This window comes from Centruroides sculpturatus, unplaced genomic scaffold (assembly GCF_000671375.1).
Source record: "Centruroides sculpturatus isolate CEXI.00-Female unplaced genomic scaffold, Cexi_2.0 scaffold826, whole genome shotgun sequence".
NCBI classification, from domain to species: Eukaryota; Metazoa; Arthropoda; class Arachnida; order Scorpiones; family Buthidae; genus Centruroides; species Centruroides sculpturatus.
The window spans coordinates 47,275-70,173 of NW_019385054.1; the positions used below are offsets into that span (position 1 = coordinate 47,275).

The window sequence follows — 22,899 nt, forward strand, 5'->3', positions numbered from 1 at the left end:
TCATTTTATTTTACACACAAATGTACATATTGTATAAATTTTAAATTACTATTTTCTTTATAACCACTATGCAGTGTATTTTAAAAACATATGCAACATTATCCTTTATTAAACAATTTATTATATTTGCCAAAATGCATTTTGAGCACATCCTTTCAAATTTAAAGATATTGCTAATATTTTGTATAAATGCTTTCTAAAATCTTAAGTTTGTAAAAGCATATAATATCTCCAATTCATGAACTTGGTAAGATGCTAGTGGTGAAGGAAATTGTAAGACAAGCGTGACATTTGTATATTTATATAAATTGAATTAAAATTACTAGAAAAATGAGGAAAGACTGATTGTTTTAGCTCTTTATGATGATGATGATGATGATGATGCATATTTTTAGGTTGTATAGATCAAAATTGTGCAAATTTTCAAGGATTAGTTAGTTTTCAAGTACAGGTAATTCTTGAGCTAGATTCACACATGTCATATGAACCTTGTAAATGAACCAATAAAACAAAATAAATACAAATCAAAGCAAATTTACATTGTACTGTGTGACACAAACTAAATTAGAATGTAATTAATTGAAATAATCAAAGTTTGGCAAAAGTTGAGGTATTTCAACACACAACAAATTAATGGAACAGTTGCTGAAAGGGGAGAAATTGGTAGTTTGTATGCAAATATGAACCTAGGTTTATAAAATTTGAAAAGATTTTTTGTAGGTTTGTTTCCTTAAGCTGTAATTCACAATTTCAAAATGTATTTAGTATAGTGTAATTTGTTGTTCCTATTTATAACAGGCTTAGAAATTTAATTAATATATATTTTTTTTCTGTCTTTTATAAATATTTGTTTGATATTTCCTATCTGATATTTTTCTTTACATCTAATTTATTACTTATTGAGAAATTATAATTAATTTATTTAAAATTTTGAAAAGAAGTTATATATTTGAAAAATTTTTTTATGTTTAAAAATGCATATTTCATCAAATAAAAATCTCGAATCTACAGTATAAAAAATTTCTAATGAACTGTTTTATTGGCTTTTAGTCCAAAAAATATGTTTTGTATTTTTTAATCTTTTTATGACTAATGCTAATATTAATTATATTCGTATAGTATTCATAGACGAAGAATCTCCTATTGTAAATTTAATTTTATAGTTTAAACAATAATTTAAGTTGTTGCCTTTATTTTAGAATAATGAATTTTTGAAATATTAGAGGCATTCAATTTGTTGAAATTTAAATAAATTTGAATCGGAAATATTTCAGGTAGAGTGCAGAGTTACTATTATGTATAATAGTAAGATATTGTAGTTGTACACAGGATTTTTAAATAATTAATATTTTGTGCCATATAGATTAAATATATTTTAAAAATATGCCATCTTATTTGCCAAAAACTTCCTTCTTTTAACTATTTTTTAAAAAATACTTTTTATATTTTTATTACCAGTTTTAATTAATTAAAAATGATTTATTTTTTCTTTGTATATTAGCATGCATAAATTAGTTCTTAACTTAAAATAATTTCGCCGAATGCTTAGTTAATTAAAAAAAATTTTAAACACTATTAATATAGAAATAATTAAAAATTGGTTATGTTTACCATGAAAATTTCAATGGCTGGGAATGAATGAATTAATAATGTAAAGAAAATATCTTTAAATTTCTAATTCCAATCCTACGATAGCTTTAACGGCTTGGTCTGTAACAAACACTAACAAAATTTCCTGCTTATGCACACTCAGGCATTGGAATCCAAATTATCTTCTTGCCATAATTATGTGAGAGAGAATGCGTCTTTACTAGAAGAGGATATGGATGGATCAATGTCAAGGTAATATGTTGTTTTTATTGTTATTTATTTATTTATTTATTTAATTTTGAAGTTGTTAGTAACAGTAAATAATTTTTAAAAATATATTATTTCGAACGAATAACACGCCCTATCAGCATAATTCGTTTTTTGTTTTTGCAGAAAGGATTCGAGTCCGTCCAAAGAAAAAGATAGCATCTCTTTAATAGCTTAATCCACATAAACCATCATTATTACCAAAACAAAACAAAAAAAAAATATCAAAGCACATTAACACAAAGCTTGCGAGTTTCAAACTAAGTCTCAAACTGTTTCGTGCTTCAAACTTATAGATTTTCATGCATTTTTCAAATGTAAATAGTTGAGTATATGTAATTGACAATGTTTGCTATTTGTAAATAAAAACATTCAATAAGTTAATTTATATTTATTCATATTGTGCTTCAAAACTGTAGAAATTCAATAAATTTACAATAACTAAATCCCAAAGTCTGTTTTTTTAAAAAATCCCTGTAGTTCAATAAGATGATATCCAGAGTTCATTTACAGTGTTGTCATTCAAATGACATAAAGTAATGTTAAATAATCTTAAGTTTGAGATTAATAATGGACTAAATCAGAGAGAGAGTTTTAATCACTTTTAAGTTTATTATAAATAAAACATTATTATGAAATAATTATTGAAGTGCAGTTTTGTCATAAGAATCCATTTTATAAAAGCTAAAAAGTTAAAATTTTATTTGAAATTGAATTTCTATTCAAGAAATTTATATTTTGTAATACGATCTTATTTATTAAAATAGGAAGATGATTTTGTCTAAAATGAAGATTTATGTACAATAAATTATCTGAAATCCACTCACTCGGACTACGGGATCGTCAGTCGGTTAACATTAAAAAGAAATTTACAATGCTAGAATTTTGTGATTTTAATTGCAATGATTATAATAATTTAGAGTAGTTTTTCATTTCTTTTCAATATATTTTTGTACGATTTCATTTGTAATTACACAATTGCCACATTTCCCTGTCCAGTGACTGGATTAATGAAAAGTTAATTTTTGGGTGATTAACCATATTATAATGACAAAGAAACAAGTTGACAATAGCAAGGGAAAATGAATTTAATAGATTTTGCCACAAAAGCAGCTGCAACAATTGGGTAGAATAAAATGCTTACGTCACAATAGTTTTATGTTCATATTACAACAGAAATCTGTACACAACATCTATCAGTTACAGGAGCCTTGATGGTGGACATGCCACTGAAGCATAATAGCAAGAAACAATTAACTACCTTGCCTATTTTAACACTGAGTAATTGGCAAACAAATCCCAACAGGCCGACGATTCTATAAGAGGAGAAAATTTTCTGCACCGTGAAAACAGTCGATATGTGAAAATTACGTGCTTACGGTGCTAGCTATGTATTCTGGTAAACGACTCAAATGAGTTAACAACCAATAATAAAAACAATTGCTCTGGAAATTTTCTCGACAGAAGAAAATACTATTTTGTATATATATATTTTTTTTTATATTTTTTCATTGTATATTGTTAAATTTTGCATGTCTGGCTCCGACTTGCATCCTGAAACATTTAATTCAAACATCCATTACCGACAAAATAATTTCTGTCCCAGCTTATAATAATGATTCTATATACAAACCAGTACCTTGCTAGACACACTCCATACAACTTTATAAAAATAGACAGGGTTTCACTGGGATATACCTTATAATACACAGACTTTATACACACTGTACAAGTGGTGCAACTTACACTGCTAAAGTAATGCTTATGATCACTTTTGAATATTATTTTTTTTAACTTTTTTAATTTTTTTTTTTTTGCATATGGTCAACTACTAGGACAATCAACACTTTTGCTACCGTTAAGGGTGCATTATCCCCACGGTAGTTACGTAGCCGGTTAAACTGGAGATTGTGCCTTTCTAAAACTACTCGGTCTTTGGTGGGTAGCTGGAGTCTGCACTGACAACCGTCTGGTATGACAATGCTTTGCATAAGAAACTTTTGTGCATTTAGTTGTTACTGTCGATTAGACTCGTTGCCAGCAGATAAAAAGAGTTATAGAAAGAAAATGGCCAATTTTTTTACACTCTATACATAGATTAAAATTTACCATAAAATTTATAAATTTATTTGCCTCTTTAAATAAAACTGTGCCAACATTTTTATTAACAACTTTGCTAAAGCTCATTATAACAATTTCAGCTGCACCAAATTATGTTGGCAATCGACGACGGATTGCCTCGATATTTTAAATGTGTTTTTTTTTTTCTTTTTAATGGGTTACACTTATGCTCTTGCATTTCTTCTAGATGATAACATTAAAACTGTAACAAAATTTAGAACATATATAATCCAACATTTTGAAGCTATTGAGATGGCAACTAACTCTATAACCAGGTACTTTAAAATATTCTTACACTAGTAAATCACAACTTAGTTGTGTAAAAGCGATAACATCATAACAAGCCGATGAGATATACTTTTCAAACAAGCAACATTGTACTTTAAAAGAAATCGTTAAATCTTTATGGACCCTTCAATAACAAAGAACATAAACTGACAACAAAAAAATCTTTAAACAACAGTTCGACTGCCGTACGGTAAATATTTTAGATATACAGAGAAAAAGCTCACAACAATAGGGCCCAATCTACATTAATTTCATTTTCCTTTTGGAAACTGATAACATTATGGACAATAATCACTCATTACTTCCACCTTGCATGTTTTTCACTGACAACTGAAATCTACCATGCATTCTACAATGGCAAAAATATCATAAAACATGACTGCAGTAGGATCAAGGTTTGTTTGGAAGGGGGTGTGTGAATATATATCTATATATATATTTATATTTTATCTTCAATATATTTCATTTTGGAAGCAACTGTTTGCAAAATTGGAAAGCCACACATCTCCCATAATATCCGGAAAATTAAAGTCCACAGTTTAAGGGTATTCTGTAATATTACTTTGCAATGGCAACTACACTAGGAAAGTTGTATGATATAAATTCTGTCTCAGGTTATCCCAGGTTCCATTGTGATGATTCCTGTCGTGGGTTCGTATGTTCCCGCTAAGTAGTAGATGTCATTGTTGTCGAATATTGAGCCAAACGTTGGGTTTTGGCACACCTCTTGGTCCCTCCTTTTCTTATATTCTTCCCAAGATAAAACTTCACACTTGTGAGAAATTGTTTGGACATCATTTTCATCAAGATGGGAAGACTGGAAGAGTGCACCCTGTTGAAATATTTTTTGTTACTTTATACTTTTGCTTATAAAATAGGAAATCATTTAGTTTTGGTCTGAAGCCAATACCTTTAAACCTGCTAGCCGTTTTCCACCTCTGGTTTCTTCGGGATGATAAAACCATTTTACTTTGACGACCATGTTTCCACCCCACGACTGCCACATGGTCTCGATGCGTCCTATGTACGGCAGATGAGGTCTACCAGTAGATAAAAATACCGCACAGTCTCCCACCTATTATTATTGAAAAAAAACGATTATTTGGGAAATTCAAGAAAATATAATAAGTCTTTTATGTGAAATTGGATCAAATTGTTTACCTTTATAGTTTCTTTCCCCCTAGTAACAGCTCTGTAATAATCTTTCTTTGCTCTTCCTTTTGTACCACGACGTCGGAAACAATTACCAGACCATCGCCACAACTGGCGCGCTGGCAGGAATGCTAAAGGTAGAAAATATGTTACTCGTTATTTCTCTTTTTTGTCAAAAGTACATTAAATGTTACAATGACAACTCACCTGCAATTTTGCTCTTTTCTACTGACGGCCTCCTATCGCGCCGTTTCTTTTCACCGTTTTCGGAATGACTGCTTACAATCTACACATGTATACATTTTTATTAGTTATTGCTAATAAATTGCATATTTATATTAACCATAAAAATTTTCTTACCTTAGCTTTCTTTTCTTGGGGAACACTGTCAATACTGTCATCGTCAGAGCTATCACTGGTATCGGAACAGTCACTACTGTTTTTTGAGGAGTTGTTATCCAGTTCATCGTGATGATGAGGTAGAGATTCTGTAGTATTTGTCTTAATTTTAACAGTTAATTCAGATTTTTTCCTATCATTCTGTAAATTAGACTGTACAGAAAGGCTGGAATTGGCATTGAGAGATGATGCGGACACAGGTGACAAATCTGATGAAAAGGTGTAATTACTCCCATTAAATGGACTTTCCAATGGAGATGCATAAACTGGAGACACCCCTGACTGCTCAGATGACGATGACACTTTTTGTTTATTGATTTTGTGCTTTTTGTGGTGATGGTGATGGTGATGGTGGTGATGATGATGATGTTTTGATTCATCACGATGTTTTTTGTGCTTCTTTGGCTTATTTGTCGCCATAGTAGTTAATTTGCTTGAAGAGTTCAGTTTTTCTTTATCTAATTTTTCACCTATTTCCTTGGCACATGCTATCTTGGAATTAGTTTTAATTACTTTCTTTGATGTTAACAGAGATAAACCAACGGGCTGTGTCGTAGATAACACATTACTGTTGTTGCTATTTGTTACAGTAACAGACGATGTTGCATTCTTTGGCAAATGGAATGAAGTATGGGAACTTTTTTCCAACTGATTTGTTTTTGCTTTAACACAAAAAAAGAAAATAACAATCAGTTCTCATATTATCAAAATTTTAATTTTTTTAATAGTTATATCTGAAAGAAATAACATTAATGTATTTTAGACAGCATATTTCTAACACAGGAAAAATTATCTGATTAATTTTATAATACAATGAATGATAATGTTTAGCATAAGATATATCAGAAATTAAATTTCCCTAAATAATTTTTTTTGCTATGAATGAAATTGCAGGTGCAGGGTCAATGAAGTTTTAGTAATAAGGTACCAATGTCCAGCATACTCTTGTTTTCATGTCATGTGACTCATTTGGAGGACAAAAATCTGAAAATCAGCATCTACAAACAAACTAATTACTAAATATTCAAGGAAAATATGGAGTATAATAATTTTTTATGGATAAAGAGAACTGCATCAATTGACATTCATTGAGAACTGGAAGTTTGGTATGGAAATGACATCAGTTTTTCACACTTTGTAAATAAACTGTACTGAGGTTTCAAGTCTCTTCAAAGGAAACTGTGGTGGTGATGAAGGTTACAGATGATATTCAATGACAAGCAAACCTGTATCTCACATTGAAAAAGCTATTCAAAATAATCAAGACATAAAATGGAGAGAACATTTTGTATTGTTCCACAAGAATAATCAGACATTTCAAATGCCTAAACATTAATGACAATGTCTGATCCTGTGGGATTCCAAGGAAGCTTTGTGACAGTAATAAACAATTGCAGATGGGTTTATCTCTTCATCACCTCAGTTGTTATGAAAAGGAAAGTGATGCATAATTACTTTATAATAAAACATGGGTTTATTTTATGTGATTATTATATTATTATAGGCTGTTTTCCAAGATAAAGTCAATGACATGGAAACATCTTAAATCATTATTTAAAAGAAATTCATCAGTACTTAAGGAAGCCTTGAATTTATGTTTATTTTTTTGAAATGTTCTTGAACCAATACTCATAGATTTCACACAATTTCCTATCAAGGAATGCTTTGTTTGAAAGGAGATTATATCTCCTATGATGAATTGGAAAATTGAAAACTCAGGTGTTGTCATGAAGAAGCCTTTTTATCTGTATACTGCAAAAGGTACCACTGAACTTCTTAGTTGAAAATAGACTTACATCATCATCATCCATACAGATATGGTATCAATCATGAAGTCTGCCAATGGCTGAAACATCAAAGCCTAGATTTTTTTGTGAAGGAATAGAAAATGTGATGTTTATTCAAATCTAAAATTTCAGCAAGCTTGAGATTATGTTGAAAAATAAGGAAATTTAATTTTTGATACATCCTCATACAGTGCATATGGGAAAACATGATGGCAGACAGTAAAAAAAAAAAGCAATTTATGACATTAATGTTTGACTTAATCTAATGATTTCCCACTTCTCAACTATTAATGGCTGGATTTGACTTAGTCTCTCCCACAGACTTGAGATGTTTAGAGTTTTTATGCAAAGTATGTGCTTTTCCAAGTAGTGCAATCTATCAAGCTCTAGATCCCTTGGAATAGCTCTTAGTGCTCAGACTATAGTTGGAACTATGACTGGTCTCCTTCCACAATCAATCAACTTTGATCTGCAGGCCCTTATATCTAGTGACCTTCTAATAGTTTTAATAGACTCCTAATAGTTTTCTTTTATCTTTGTCACCTGAAACTGCTACATAGAAAGAAACAAGATACAGATTACAATCAGAATAATGTCTGGGGTGTTAGGAGTCAGATGTTTATCCATCTGTATACAAAAACCTCATTGTGCTACTTTGAATACATCATAAGATGCTTGAATGTCAAAGTTTCGTAACACTCTTTGCAGAAGTGATGCTTGGACTAATATTATAAGACTTTGCAATCTGTGTTTTAATAGCATTTGTTCTTAGTGCATGTTCTTGTGCACAAAGAATTAGGCTTTCTGTTTCTTTCTGTAAAGTACCTTTTCTTAACCATTTTCATGTTTTTCAGCACTCTTAGAGTATTGGCCATAGAGGACTTTATTTTTCCAATTGCACGTTTTGGTATGCTTCCTTTGTAACAAAGGAATTGGTTTGCAGTAATTTAGCATTCTTAGCTTCTTTTTTTATGTTTTCCAATTTCTTCTTTAATCTGTAGCAGTGCTCATCTTCCTTCACAGCATAAAAGCTAAAGTTTGTTATCATCACTTTGTGGATGTAGTGCATGATTGTCATTATTTTTTGTGTTCAGTCAATTATGCCAGCAGTGAAATGTATAATACAGGGTGAGTCAAAATTATGTGAACAATCTTAAAATTAAGATGTTTCATTAATAATGTTAAATTAAAAATTGTTTTGTTTTCTACTCCAATTGGTTGCGACGAACCGTTGTTATGGCCTCCCCAATCTCTGGTGTTCTGGCACAAATTGTACTGTTGAATGCTGGTGGTCAGGTTGAGACTATGTATAATGCAAACTTTGAGTAAATGCTTTCTCTCAAATAGTGTTCACATAGTTTTGACTCACCCTGTAGATACTGCCTGGGTATTTGCTACTTTGATTTTAAAACTTTCTTTTCCTGCTTAATATAGTCTTTGCTGGTCTTGCTTTTGACTTCGTGTGTTTGATGTTTTCTGCCTATACGATACCTAAATATTTGTTGCTTACTACTTTAAGAAAACTCTTTATTTCACTGCCATTTGGCAGTTTTACACCTTTGCTAAAAAAGGAAAGTTCACAATTATCATCCAATCCAAAGTCTATCACACTATCATTACTAAAAAGATACTGACAGTGTTGAGCAGAGATTTGATTTCAGCAGCCTTGCCTGATTTTCTTAAAAATTGATTGTTGTTCATAATAACAATGCTTCCACTAAGGTGAAAGTGAATCCCCTTGAAATATTCATCTGTGAATGTTGACTTGGCTTACTACTTACATTATTTATTGTCAGTTGTGTTTTCTAAATTAGCATTGCAATCATGACCACCTTCTTAATGTTGTTACTAATTCCAGTCATTTCCACACAGTAAAGTATCTAATTGTGTGGCAATGACTCAAAGGCTTTCTTGTAATTTATCCATGCTATATGTGAATTTGTTCTTTGCCTTCAATTTTCAAATATCATCATGTCTCTGACTAGTTGATCCTTTGTATCTTTAATACTTGATTGCTTCTTGTTCTTTTGGAGTAAGCATAAAATTGAAATGTAGAACTTATCACACAGGAACACTATTTGAAGTGTGCAATGCCATAACATTAATAAAACGAATTTAGAGAAAAATTGCATTTAGAATTGATTTCTTTGTAAATACCATGTTTTCTGCTGCAAAAAAATATTGTGGCTATATTTTGAAGTTGAATTTATGTGCAAACCATAATGATGGAAGTGCAAAAGTGCAACTCACGTGACTTTTGGTGCTTAAAACATTATGGCTTATGCTTACATCATTTTGTTGTTCCAGAGAACTTGTAACTTAGTGAGTTTTTTACCATTTTATTGTAAAACTAAAATGAATTCCTTCAAGACTTAAAAAACTTTTTCTAGTGAAGGAATTTATTCACTAGAAAAAGTGTATTATCTGTCCTGAGAAGTTTGTTTTTTTGGCATTTACAACATTACAGTCGACCCCCTACAACACTGTTGATAATTCCATTTTATATGAGTTTCATGTTGTACGAGTCACTTAGATTTTACAAATACATGAGCCGTTCACAGCCCAGCACATGTATTTGTAAAATCTAAGTGACTCGTACAACATGGAATTCATATAAAACGGAATTATCAACAGTGTTATAGGGAGGTTGACTGTATTTTATTCATCAAGGAAGTATGCAATTCCATAGACTTTATTTTGTACAACAGAACAGATATGCATTTTGGGCTATTTGCCTCTTTTTAGTCCTTATTGTACAAATTGCAATATCATTTTTGGTTTAACAATTTGTACAAAATAAAGTCTATTTTATTCATCAGATAGTGTTCCTGTGTGATAAGTTCAACACAGTAATTTTGTGCTTCATTTGTACCTCTCTTACCCATTTCCTTTCTGTTCAGGTGGCAGCAAGTTATTTGTTCTAGTCTAATTGCTTGGTACTGTACTCTTTTTAGGATCTTTCATAATAAAATATTTTCCAGGTTGTCATCCATTTGCCCACTGTGGAGTATTAATATTTTGTTCAATTGTTTGATCCAGAATCCATGTAGTTCTATCTATTCCAGTCTTTGTTAACTTATTTTTCTTTTGTAACATTTAACATAAATACAGGTAGCCCTCAGTTTATGCCACAGTTCCATTCCTACAAAGGCCAGCGCAAATCGAACCCATATTTACATTGAGGTATAGGGTTAGGTTCTACATAAGTGAAAAATAAGCAAATAATTTTGTTTATTAATACAAAAAATACATGAAATACATTTTAAAAATTAAATTTATATCATAAAATAAAGTGAAATGTTTTTATTAAAAAATTTTAGTTTTTGATCTTTTACATTTTTGATCTTTTACATTTTTGTTTTCTTTCATTGATAATTTCGGAATATGGTCAAATGGATGTGATGATGCTCCTTTTTACACTTGCACTTTGCTCCCAATCATTGTCTAACTCACAAAGTTCATCCATCAAACTTTCCATAGTTGAAAGGATACATTAACCCAATGTAGAGCTACAGATGAGCGGAGACACTGATTGGTCGACCACCAGTCGCCGTAGCACATATATAAGGTCAGTTTGAGCGGGAAAATTCAAGGTGGCTAAGGAGAGATAGATATTGTCTGGCTAATAAAAAAGTATTGTCTGGCCAACAAGAAGTAGATTTGTCTCACTAACGATAGTTTGTAATCGCCGGAAGTGCTACTGTGTCGTAAGGTGTTTTCCTGAATGAAGTGATATGGGATACATTCATTGGCACTTTGATAACTTGACTTATGGGTACCTAAACGTTTACTATTTTAATATTAATTTAATGCATGTATACATACCTAATAATATTAAACAGAAAAAATAAATATATTGAATAAAAATCTTTGTTTTAACGAATGTACAATGTCGTGATTCGGTAAATACGTCACACTGAAATGAAAATCAGGGAATTACACCATGAAACGACAAATTGCTCAGCAGCATTATTATGAATCGGCATAAACCGAGGGCTACCTGTAATAATGAACTAGTAGAAAAGTGAGTAAGAAAGATAGAGATGGCATAATCAATAGGAGATCCAATATCATGAAAAATTAGTTATAAATGTTCACATCTTTTATGATTTAATATTCAATTTCAAAAAATTATTTCTGCTGCCTTCTTAGTATTAAAGAAAACTATAAAATTTGATCATTATATACTTACATTTCTTACTTGAATTTGATAAAATTTTAGTTTTTTTGTTCATTTGACAAGATTCCCGTATGGAATCTGCTAATTTTTTATCGTCCATACTTTGTTTGCTTGAAGCTGCACAGTGCCTTCGTTTAAGTGCCAGAAGTGGTGTCGGCTTCACAGCTAATCAAAAAAGTTGATTATTCAATATTTGAAAACTAATTTTGATTCAGTAAGTACTAATATTAAACAGTATACTTACTGACAATAGGATAATTAGGAGGCAACAGACGAATGTCTTCGAGAGGAATGCGACCGGAATCGCCGTCATCAAATTCCACATATATCAGATCGTCACTGGGCACAGAATTTGCTATAAAAAAAATTGAATCATTTAAGATAGAATTGTGACTATTATTTTACAACAACTTAGTAAAGATAATTACATTTTGTTACTGTTCCAGGATACAGACATCTGTACTGCTGACTCCAAAATGCACAAACTCTGGAACCTTCAATAAGATGATGATGTGAAGTTGGTTTTACCTCTAAAACCTAAAATAAATCCATTCATTGATCATTTAATGTTAAAAATACAATTTTCAAAAAATATTTAACAAATTTTAAGATGATTAATTTCTAAAGGTTTGAAATGAAATTATTTACATAATATCTCCTTAAATCGGTTATTTAGAACTTGCACAAAAATCATTAAGAATTTCTTTAGTTTTATATACAGTTTAATTTCTATAATTTAAAACAATCTTTACTAGGAAATAGTTCTTATGTATAATTTTAAAAAGAATCTAGCAAGGTTTAAGATAACTGGGATTACTAAAATCATAATTTATATTTCACTGGCTCTATGTAAATAAGTTTTACAAAGCTAGCAGTCAAGCTTTGAAGATGTAATAGTACTAATTTGAAATTATTAATCTATAAAATGTTTACTTGTCACTTGATACTACTACTACTGGATGTGCAATGTCACTTTGGCACATGTCTTTAGTCGTTGTTTGCACAATCTAATTTCTGTGTAATAGATATAATATGTATTATGTGCGCAATAATTTATATATATATGTTATATGTCAAATAAAAATACACAAGCTGTTGTGATAAAAAATTGGCTTATACATATTGAAAATTTCTCTAAAAATGCATTTGAATCATTTGATAAAATTAAGAAAGATCTTTGCAGTTAACAGTAACTAGTAATGTAAAAGACGAAGTTAATGTTACATTCAATAATGTCATCATCCTGAAAAAACTAATTTTTACAGTAATTGTTAACATCTTAGAATATTATAGTTTTTCAGTCACAAAAATAAGAGACCAAACTATTATTCTCTCTGATATGAAAGTTTTTGTAAAAGGATAATAGAAATGGATCTTTCTTTTCATAGTAAAACAGATGGTTCCTTGCTTACAGACATCTGACATACAAACTAATTACTAATAAGACCATATCTGTGGAAAGTATAAAGTTCATGTTGTAATGAACAGCACACTACTATACTTGTTACAATGGAGGAAAATTATTACTGTATACTAGTACTTCTATACGTTTGTTATATTATATATAAAGAAGAAAGGTTTGTTAGTCTGTTCCTTATACATTTTGACATGTTTGATCAAATGCAATGAAACTTTTCAGGGACCTTCCAGGAGGAGGTCAGCAACTACTTTATGCTGAATTAACTTCACCTCCCTACTCATAACAGGTGCAACAGGAAATCAAAATTTCACAATGATTTTTAATAAATCCTATAACATTAATTTTGACAATGACAAAGTTATACTATTATACATTCTGAAAAAATAGTTTTATTAAGTTTTGATGAATTATTTTTGACTATAAATATTGAATATGTATTTAAAGTAAAATTTCAAGTACAGGATGAATCTGAAATTACTTTAATAAACATTTTAAATAAATACAGCATTAAAATCTAATATATAATGCATTATAAATTCTATTAGAATAAGACAATTACTATCTGTTTCTTTAATATGATTTGATTTAGTAGTAATGGATTTTACAATTATTACAAAAGTGATTTTAACACCAAACCAAATACATGATGTATACAATGTTTTAGCTACTACTTGATCGATCCTTGTATTTTGTAAAGAAATATGTATATTTTTTTCAACTAAACAGATGGTTCTTTAATTATGTAGTATTGTAATGTACATGGTGTCCACTATTTAGATAAATTGGTTTATGGAATATAAACTTGTAAATATTTTTCTTAAAAGTATTGCAAGAAATAGTTTTTAAAATAAAAACTGTTATGAAACTTACTGTCTCTTTTAACATTTCTTCCATTGAATAAATACGAAGCCTGCTTCCTCTGTCTCCATCCAAATGAATTCCATAGCTTAAAATAATAAAGATAAAAGAATTTATATATTTGTAAAAAAAAATTTAATTTAACTTAAAGATGATTTCTATTCTTAATACTCTTTTAGACTTACACGTCCGGTGCATGAATGGCAATAACATTTCCTGCATAGAACAATCCGTCTTCCATCATTAATACACGCTGTTTATCTTGCAATTTTTCTGCTGTCATGACACAAGATTTGGCTTTTGCTATTGCATCTGTAATTGTCAAAGTAAATATGTTATGAAAAATTATTTATATGGAAACAATTTAAAATTACTGTATAAATAGTAAAAATGAATCTGTCTTCACATAGATTGTTATTTTGACATCTGTAGAATTTTTATGTTGGTAATACAGCAAAGAATAATAACGGATATGTATTTATCCATTATTATACCTTTGACAAAAAAGCTAGCATGAAACTATCTGGGTGCATAAGTTATGCAGTAATCAGAATTCTATGCCTCAGACAGGTTTATATATGATTGCAGTTGTGGTCCTATTGCATACAACATAATGCCAATATTTTATACAAAGGCTCACACAGACTCAAAATGTTCAATATACCTTGTGTCGGGCATGCCTATATGATGAAGTTTGAGAAAAGATGCATCATCAGGCTGAAGGAATCAGGAGTGCCATTTTGCCAAATTACTTGCCATAAGAGACTTTCTGACCTGATCGTTGGGAACAGTAAATACATAAGAGAAAACATACATGATAGGCAAGCTCTGGACACTGCAGACAGACCACCAGAAGAGATTGATCATGACACAAGCATGAACAACTTTGTCCACCATCCAGAGACAGGTAGAAGCTTCACTACAGAATGTCTTACCATTGGCAAGTGATTAGCAGGGGCAAATTTGCAAGCTATGTGAGCTGACTTTTCTAAATGAGATAATTGCTGATAATTTCAACCAAATACAATAGTTTATTGTATTTCCACTGTGTTTTTTGTATCTAAATAATAATAAAAAATTTGATTATAATGTTAACTTAAAAAATTATAAAAACATTGAATCACGTAAATGATTTGCATTGTTATATATGAATTAAAAAATAAAAATGATTGCTGGATTTAAAACAGGCTGAATAAAAAAATTTATCACTTATTATTATTTTGTTGTTAAAAATATTGATTTCTTGAATACTCATCATTCAGTTAGATTAATTACAGGCAACAAAACATATTATAATTTTAAATGGATTAGCTGTTTAATTTTTGATATTAATCTAACAGATTGAAGATACTAGTGTTTGATTAAAGAGAATTAAAATCTAACAATTCTGCAATAATTTAGCCCCCTTATTTTTAATATATAGCTGAGGTTTCAAATACACGACAAAAACTCTAGTATTTAATTAGATATTCATTAGAGTTTCTCTCTCTCTCTTTTTTTTTTTTTTTTTGAAGCTTACATCTCATTAGATTGGGTCAATGAGAATGGGTTATAGATTAATTGTATAACTTTTAAAAATTTGATTATTTAATAGAATGATCATCAAAAATAATGCAAAGACAGTTAAAAGCATCATTTTTAAAACACTGTTCTGCTTGCTTATGAACTTTTTTAAAGCAACCGTATCATTAGCAGATCCGGAAGTGCCCAAAGAGGGGCTTAATTACTCAAAAATTAAAAATATTTGAATGATCTAATAAACTACATTTTCCATCATAAATGTTTTTAAAAACATTTTGAAATTCAAACAATTATTTTGTCACTAGGGAGGGCTTAAGGCCTCGTAGTCCTCCCCTTTTATCTACCTACCCCTGTATCTAATTTTGTAACATTTAGAAAAGTCAACTATTCATTAAGATTTTCAAATATTGACCACTTATCAAAATAATTTTTATAAATAGTCAGAATTACCCATGCAAATGTTTAATGTATATATTATATATAATATATGCCATTGCTTTATGAAAAATAATCGTTGCAAATTAAAAAATATCATACCAGATGGTGTCGGTAGAGGTCTCTTGATCAGGGCACTTAATGGAGTATCGTCGCTATCATCACTGCTAGTGCTGGAACTGCTGTCGCTATCGTCGGAACTGTCAGAATCTGACGACGATGACGAATCCGTACTGCTCTTTTTAACAACAGAAAGTAGCTCCACCTGGTTCTGCTTACTCTGAAATATTTATTGAATCCAATATTTTTATGTGTATATTTTTTTGTATACACTATATTATTAAATTAACATCTATAAACCAAAGCACTAATATTTAAAACACAATTGAAGAGTTATGTAATAAATGCAAAAATATGTATTAACTCATATAAAAATAATTTCAACAGTATTGTTGTAAATCTGTTCAACAATTATCTATTTTAATAAAATCACTTCACTATGTATATATTTCATTCATTTATTTATCATTCAATTATTCATTAAGTATAATTTTTATAAAATTATTGGAATATAAGTTAAATTATCATTCTTAAAAATTCATATTTTTCATCAAAAAGAATGAATTTTTTCAAGATTTTATATGAGTTATATATATATATATTGCATTTATTTATATTAAATAAAAAAAAAATAGATATACACTAGGTGCCACTTATTGTAATCACTTTGGGACTAGCCTATACTGATGATGATAATCAAGTGATAACATTATGCGATGAAAGTAATTAGACCACAATTAGTGAAAATTCCAGTTTTATTGAATCACATAATATTAAAAAATTCTTATAACAAATATCTTAACAATTATTGGAGAATCTAAACTGTCTTCACGTTGATTTTCTTGATTTCATCACACAATTCTTCAGTAACAATTTGGCATATTTCTGATGATATATCATAGAAGACACTGGAATTTCCTTGTCAACTGCCAACCAATTTTTAAACTTTTTCTTTTGGTGTATCTTTATAGTGTTATTTATTCCTCTTCAACAGACACTTCATTTTCTCTGTTTTTATTTAAAAAAAAAACTTTGACCCTTTGATATTGCCGAATGATATAGTATGTCAAATATATGACTTCTGTTGACAAAAGAATTTCCCTATGAAGTTGTTTTGAATAGCATCTAATTCTCTAAAATCTTGCATACAACTTATTACTCCTATATGAACTACACTTGTACAAATACCAACTCTAAAACTAATGCAGTAAAACTTTATTCAAATGTTTTCAATCATCTTAAATGATCTTTTTCCTAAAGAAGATTGTTTAAGATGACTGAAAACATTTGAATAAAGAAAGTTTTACTGCATTAGACTGTTTTAGAGTTGGTATCTTGCATACATTTTATTTCTTTAAATTAGATATGATTCCTTGATTGCATGGCTGAATCAGTGATGTATTAGCTGAAAAGAATATTATTTTAATGTTGAATTTTAATTAACACACAATGTGCTGTATAATTGTCTACTCAGCAAACCAATCTTTAGTTTCTACTTTATATCTCATTTAACCAATCAGTTGTTAAAAATTGTTCAGTTCTTATTCAGGCATTTCCATTTGAATAGTAATTTTTCACATCCTTAAAACAGCTAGAATTACTTTTTATAGCAACTAAAAGTCTTTGTTTCTGGCTTTGCATATTAGCACAGTTAAGAATTGTAATATGTCCCTTCAGTGATACAAATTCTTTAGCACTTTCATGTTTAAACATAAATATGATTTGGCAGTGCACAAAAATAAAATGCTGCCTATCTGCATTGTAGATTCAGTGAATATTCAGTAAGAATTCATAGCCATTCTGTCTTTATTCACAACTCAGCTGGTGAAGAATCAGAACTTTTCTCCTCCATCTGTACACAATATTCTCCATTAACTGAACCATTCAAGCATTTTCATATTTTTAGCTACTTTTTCTGCTTTATGATGCATTAGTGCACATTAACAGCCGCATTTTTTCACAATTATTATTAAACCAAAGCTTCAAAACTAACTCAATTTCACTATCTTTTCTGGTTCAATTTCTCTTGCACACCATGTTCTCATTTTTCCCTGCTGCCTTTCTATTTTGATAAAATTATCCAAAATAGAAAGACAGCACAGCTCCATTTATCAAAATCTTGCATAAAACTTGCTGTGAAATTTTTTAACTGCACAGAACATTGTCATTGACTCATTTTTGGTAACAGCGTTCTAAAATTTCAAGTTTATCTTTGAAGGATAAATCTTTGCATTTCTTATTTGCTTTTATTCTACTAAGAGGTACAGTACAGTATTATACCGTACTTCTTAGTATAATAGTACTGTACTGTACTTTACAGTAATGAAGATTGCAGTCTTCAACATCATACAGTGAGCCTATAAATAAAGTAATAAGTGCCAGAAATCAAAATTTAAACTACAGTAATGTATACAGTATTGAGTGCAATATTAAAACAAACATTTAACATATAAAGATTAAACATCTTATATGATTGAATGATTGTTTTAAATTGATTCTGACCATTGTGGTGATTTTTATTGTCATGTTTTTTATTGGAACAATATGACTTATAAGCATTATTATCTGTCTTGATGGTTGCTAAACATCTAAGTAAATTCAAATTTGTCATTAGTAATGTAAAGCTTATTATGATGATAATAAGCAAAAGTTTTGTAACATTATTTAATATACATGTTAATTTCGACAATATTAGAAAACTGATTACAATAAGCAGCACCTATTGTACTATTATTTTTGAAAAATTTATTTTTCTAGAGAAATAGCAATAAAATACCAAAAAATATAGGAATAAATTAGATCAGGGGTAGGAACCTTTCATTGTTAGGACAAATGTTACTTGATGGAGACTTCATAAAACTACATGCATAATTTAATTGAAATATATTCATTTCCTTTTTTTTATCTCTAAAAAGAACTGATCTGTATTTCTTGAATTATATAGGTTCTAATATTCTCAAAAACTTTATATTAAAATTTAATGAATTTTAGTTTTTTTAAAATGATGCTTCATTTATATGAATTTCTACATGTAACTTAAATGCTACTATATTGTTGTGTTATTATTATTTAAGTAAAAACTAGAAATATTTTTACTGTGTAACTTAGTGATTAATACTTGAAGACTTAGCAGAAAAATGGTGCTCTTTCTTTATTGCTTTCAGAAACTGATCCAAACCAGCAATTAATAAATCAAAATGAAAAAATTATAGTGTTCAGAAATCATGAATTAAAAATTACAAATCTGTCATTTTAATTAATTTAAAATGCTATGTAACATTTGAGAATGTTCAGAAGAAAAAAAAAAAAAAAAAAAGGTTCCCCATTTTGGATTAGATAATTTGGAAGTGTGCACCTGAAGAGCTGTTTCAATATTTGCACCATATCCCTGACTCATATTCCTATTAACATGGAAATATTTATTGTTCTTGTTGTTACATGAACAAAACTATTTCTATAAATAAACAATAAAATAAGTAAATGTGTGTATTTTTATTGAAAGTGGGAAAATTCTGTGCCTCCACAAGCATTTTTGCACCCCCTCTTTGGTCACACACCACTGAGATAATTGATTTCCTGTTGCTGGATGTCATGGTAATTTCATGATAGATATTTTATCTGAAAGAAATATAATAGTCTTTAAAAGCAAGTATTTAAAAAGAGAATCTGATGCATATCTCCAATTAGAAATTAAATATGTAATATGCTATTAAAATTTTGTTATATTCTTTCTTAACTAATTCAGACAACACTGGCACCATTTTATATAGAATATACATTAAAACTTCATAGTTTAGGCAACCAGTTCTTTAACATTTAAAAGAAGTTTAAAAGTTTAACATTTAACATTTCTTTCTAAAAGAAACATTTTAGATTTTTTTATATGCTCAAACAAAGAATGTTAGTTGCAAATACTATACGATTGAAAGAGATTCAAATGTAAAAATGATATATTTATTCTGTTGGCAAACCATATTTTACATTTGAATTTTGTTCAATCTTATGTATTTGCAACTGTCATTCTTAGTTTGAACATAGTTACATAAGTTGACAATGATCTATAAAAAGATCTAAAACATTTCTAACATTAAAGAACTATATGCTCCCTGAACTAAGCAGCTTTGATGTATATTCTATATATTCTTTCTTAAATATTAAGATTGATCTTTATAATTAAAGAGCAATATTTTTTTTTACATTAAGTCTATAACAGCCAAAAAAATCAAATGTAAAAGAAAACAATGAGCTGATTTTACAATTTAAAATGTATATATAAATATAATATAAAATAATCTGGCAGTTTAGACTTTAAACTATATTAAAGCTAACTTTGATTAAGTAAAATTTGGATATCTAATTAATTATGAATGTAATTAAATAATTTAAGAAATTCTGGAAGAAAAGATTAATCTGGATTAGTAAGATTATATAGTCTAAACAGGGTAGTGATGGGTAGATCAGATAGAGGGTCCAAGTAGCAAAATTAATAACAATCTGCACAGTAAGCAGAAGCTGAGAGTTCAAGTCCTGTTCCTGATTGATTTTTTCTTCTAGAATTTCTAAATTACTTTTGAATTTAATTATTAATCTTTATACAAGATGGAATCTGAACTGTCTATTTTTAGCTTAAGTGTATAGGAATGAGAGTGGCTCTTCCTAAGAGAAAATCTAAGTGAAACATTATCACTATGCAATACTCTCCATAATGTTTAAAAATTGCCTTCTTTTTTCTTCAGAAAGAGAAAAAATAAAATAAACATATGTATGGGAGTGGAGAGATAAAATAGCTTTTGTTGAAATAAATTTCTTCTTTTTTGTTGAATCATGTAGTAAGAGTGGTTATCCTAGAACAATAGTTCTTAAATTGTGAAGCACACGTCTCTAAGAGTATGAGATGCCTTTAGTATAAAATCTCAAATCCCAGAAGAGATTTTTAAAATATATTTTGTGCATTTTTGTTAATAATTAAATATTCTTTTTTTTATTTAGCAAATGATATTTTTGAGCACTTCCCAAAAAATGAGAATTTCTACACCACTGTTCAGGGCAAATTCAGATATTTAATTAATTAAAATTAGCTTTGATATAGCCAAAAAAATCGTCCAACAATTTAGACTTAAGTTAGGCTAATGGATCAGATTTTGGTTATATTGTTATGCTTATATTAATTAATTTTACATTTTCTCAAATTTATTATCAATTTCATTGCTTAAACTTTTACTGCATCAAATTGCTTTATAAATAATTATGACTTATTTTAAAGATTATTGTAAAATTTTAAAATAAAAGATTAGCAAAAATCTTAACATTATAATTATTTCAGGCAAACTTACGCTTGTCTCAAAAGTTTAGATAATATACTCAAGGTATGAATATATTATCTAAATTTATACATAAAAAATATTAAATGTACAGAAAATTTTATTATAAAATTACAAAAAATTACATTAACATTTTATTAATTTTTCTGCTATCAATAATGGCTTCAAATTAGGGCCTAAATGTCAGCTCATCAAACAAAACCAGGTATCTAAGGCAATATAAGATGAGAGTAATCTGTTAAGAGGACTTTCTATGTGAAACTGGTCTCTATTTAAGTTTTACACTTGCAAATAAACTTAGGAAAATTCAAAATAGTCAGCTGTTGGTTGAGCATAAACCCAAGAACAACATTCAGTAGTTTTATCCACTTAGTCACTAGAGGGATAGGTATTGATTACTCGGATATTTGTTTAAGATTGCATGCAAATTTAAAAGATACAATCTTTCAATGTGAAGAAAATCATAAATGAACAAAATGATTTTAAAAACTAGATTAAAGCTTGGAAATTGTTTACCATTTGACTGTTCTTTCTAATGAATTATTAATTTAATTTTTTAAAAGATCAACTTTGTAAACTAAATTTTAAACTTTTAATAGTTTAGTAAATAGAAAAAAAAATTATTTTTCCTATTTACTAAACTATTAAAAGTTTAAAATAAATTTCATTAAATAAAAATAATTTTATCTTGTTATTAATCCATAATTATAAAACTAAATGACTTCAAAAAAGGGGGAAAAGGCAGTTTTTAAAATTATTCATTAATAAATCCTGGAAAACTAGAAGAAAACTTAATTGGAAACTAACTTTTTTGTTACAACAACAAAAACTGAAAATGTAAATTAAATTTATTTATATTACTAAATTAATACCTTCCCTCAAATTGAAGGTGTAAAGAGAATTTGTGAGGAGTTTAGAAAGAGTTAAAAATATAATCTAACATTATAAAAAATTTTATTAGAAGAAGTATTACAGATTGTTCTCGCAAATTCATAATTTACTAGACTTTTAAAATTGCAAAAATGTTTCAAGTCGAACCCACTTAATGTCACAGTACTGTCACAAAAGTTTTTATCCCTGGCTATCTCCTATAAGTAAATGATGGACTTTAGTTAATGTCACTCTGCCTATTAGCATAAATCAGTACTATCAAAGTATTTGCGTGCATTGTGGATTTACATATTGAGATGTTTAATATCCTTATTTATGTCAATAAATTAGTTCTTTAATAAATTGATGAAAATCAATAACTGTTTAAGTTGGTAAATGTTCATTTAAGGAAGAATCTTCTAGAATTTTAATATATTTCTACATTGCATACTCTCCAAAATATAACTCCCATGTAAACATGCCCTCACAAGGCAACATTTCACTTTTATGCACTATAATAATTTTTACATATTATAATAAGTAATCGGTTTTCATATTCTTAATATAAACAGTCCATCTTTGTTTAAATTGTAAGAAAAAAATATAAATTAATACAAATTTTGAAAAGTT

The 22,899-nt window shown here is 28.7% G+C and overlaps 2 protein-coding genes across 2 annotated transcripts in view; one reads left to right on the forward strand and one right to left on the reverse strand.

Moving 5' to 3' along the window:
• LOC111634002 (nuclear distribution protein nudE-like 1) overlaps positions 1 to 2,147 on the forward strand; it is a 39,564-nt gene extending 37,417 nt beyond the window's left edge. Inside the window, exons 8-9 of the mRNA XM_023378671.1 lie at positions 1,754 to 1,842; positions 1,984 to 2,147. Of these exons, the coding sequence (XP_023234439.1) occupies positions 1,754 to 1,842; positions 1,984 to 2,035 (141 nt within the window). The 3' untranslated portion in view covers positions 2,036 to 2,147. The remainder of the gene's footprint in view (positions 1 to 1,753; positions 1,843 to 1,983) is intronic.
• Positions 2,148 to 2,925: 778 nt separating this feature from the next.
• The window catches only part of LOC111633996 (serine-rich adhesin for platelets-like), a 158,988-nt gene continuing 139,014 nt past the window's right edge, over positions 2,926 to 22,899 (reverse strand). Inside the window, exons 22-32 of the mRNA XM_023378663.1 lie at positions 16,121 to 16,298; positions 14,248 to 14,374; positions 14,075 to 14,150; positions 12,213 to 12,321; positions 12,029 to 12,139; positions 11,797 to 11,949; positions 5,779 to 6,479; positions 5,626 to 5,704; positions 5,428 to 5,549; positions 5,177 to 5,341; positions 2,926 to 5,098 (exon numbers count right to left, since the gene is read on the reverse strand). Coding sequence (XP_023234431.1) covers positions 4,877 to 5,098; positions 5,177 to 5,341; positions 5,428 to 5,549; positions 5,626 to 5,704; positions 5,779 to 6,479; positions 11,797 to 11,949; positions 12,029 to 12,139; positions 12,213 to 12,321; positions 14,075 to 14,150; positions 14,248 to 14,374; positions 16,121 to 16,298 — 2,043 coding nt within the window. The 3' untranslated portion in view covers positions 2,926 to 4,876. The remainder of the gene's footprint in view (positions 5,099 to 5,176; positions 5,342 to 5,427; positions 5,550 to 5,625; positions 5,705 to 5,778; positions 6,480 to 11,796; positions 11,950 to 12,028; positions 12,140 to 12,212; positions 12,322 to 14,074; positions 14,151 to 14,247; positions 14,375 to 16,120; positions 16,299 to 22,899) is intronic.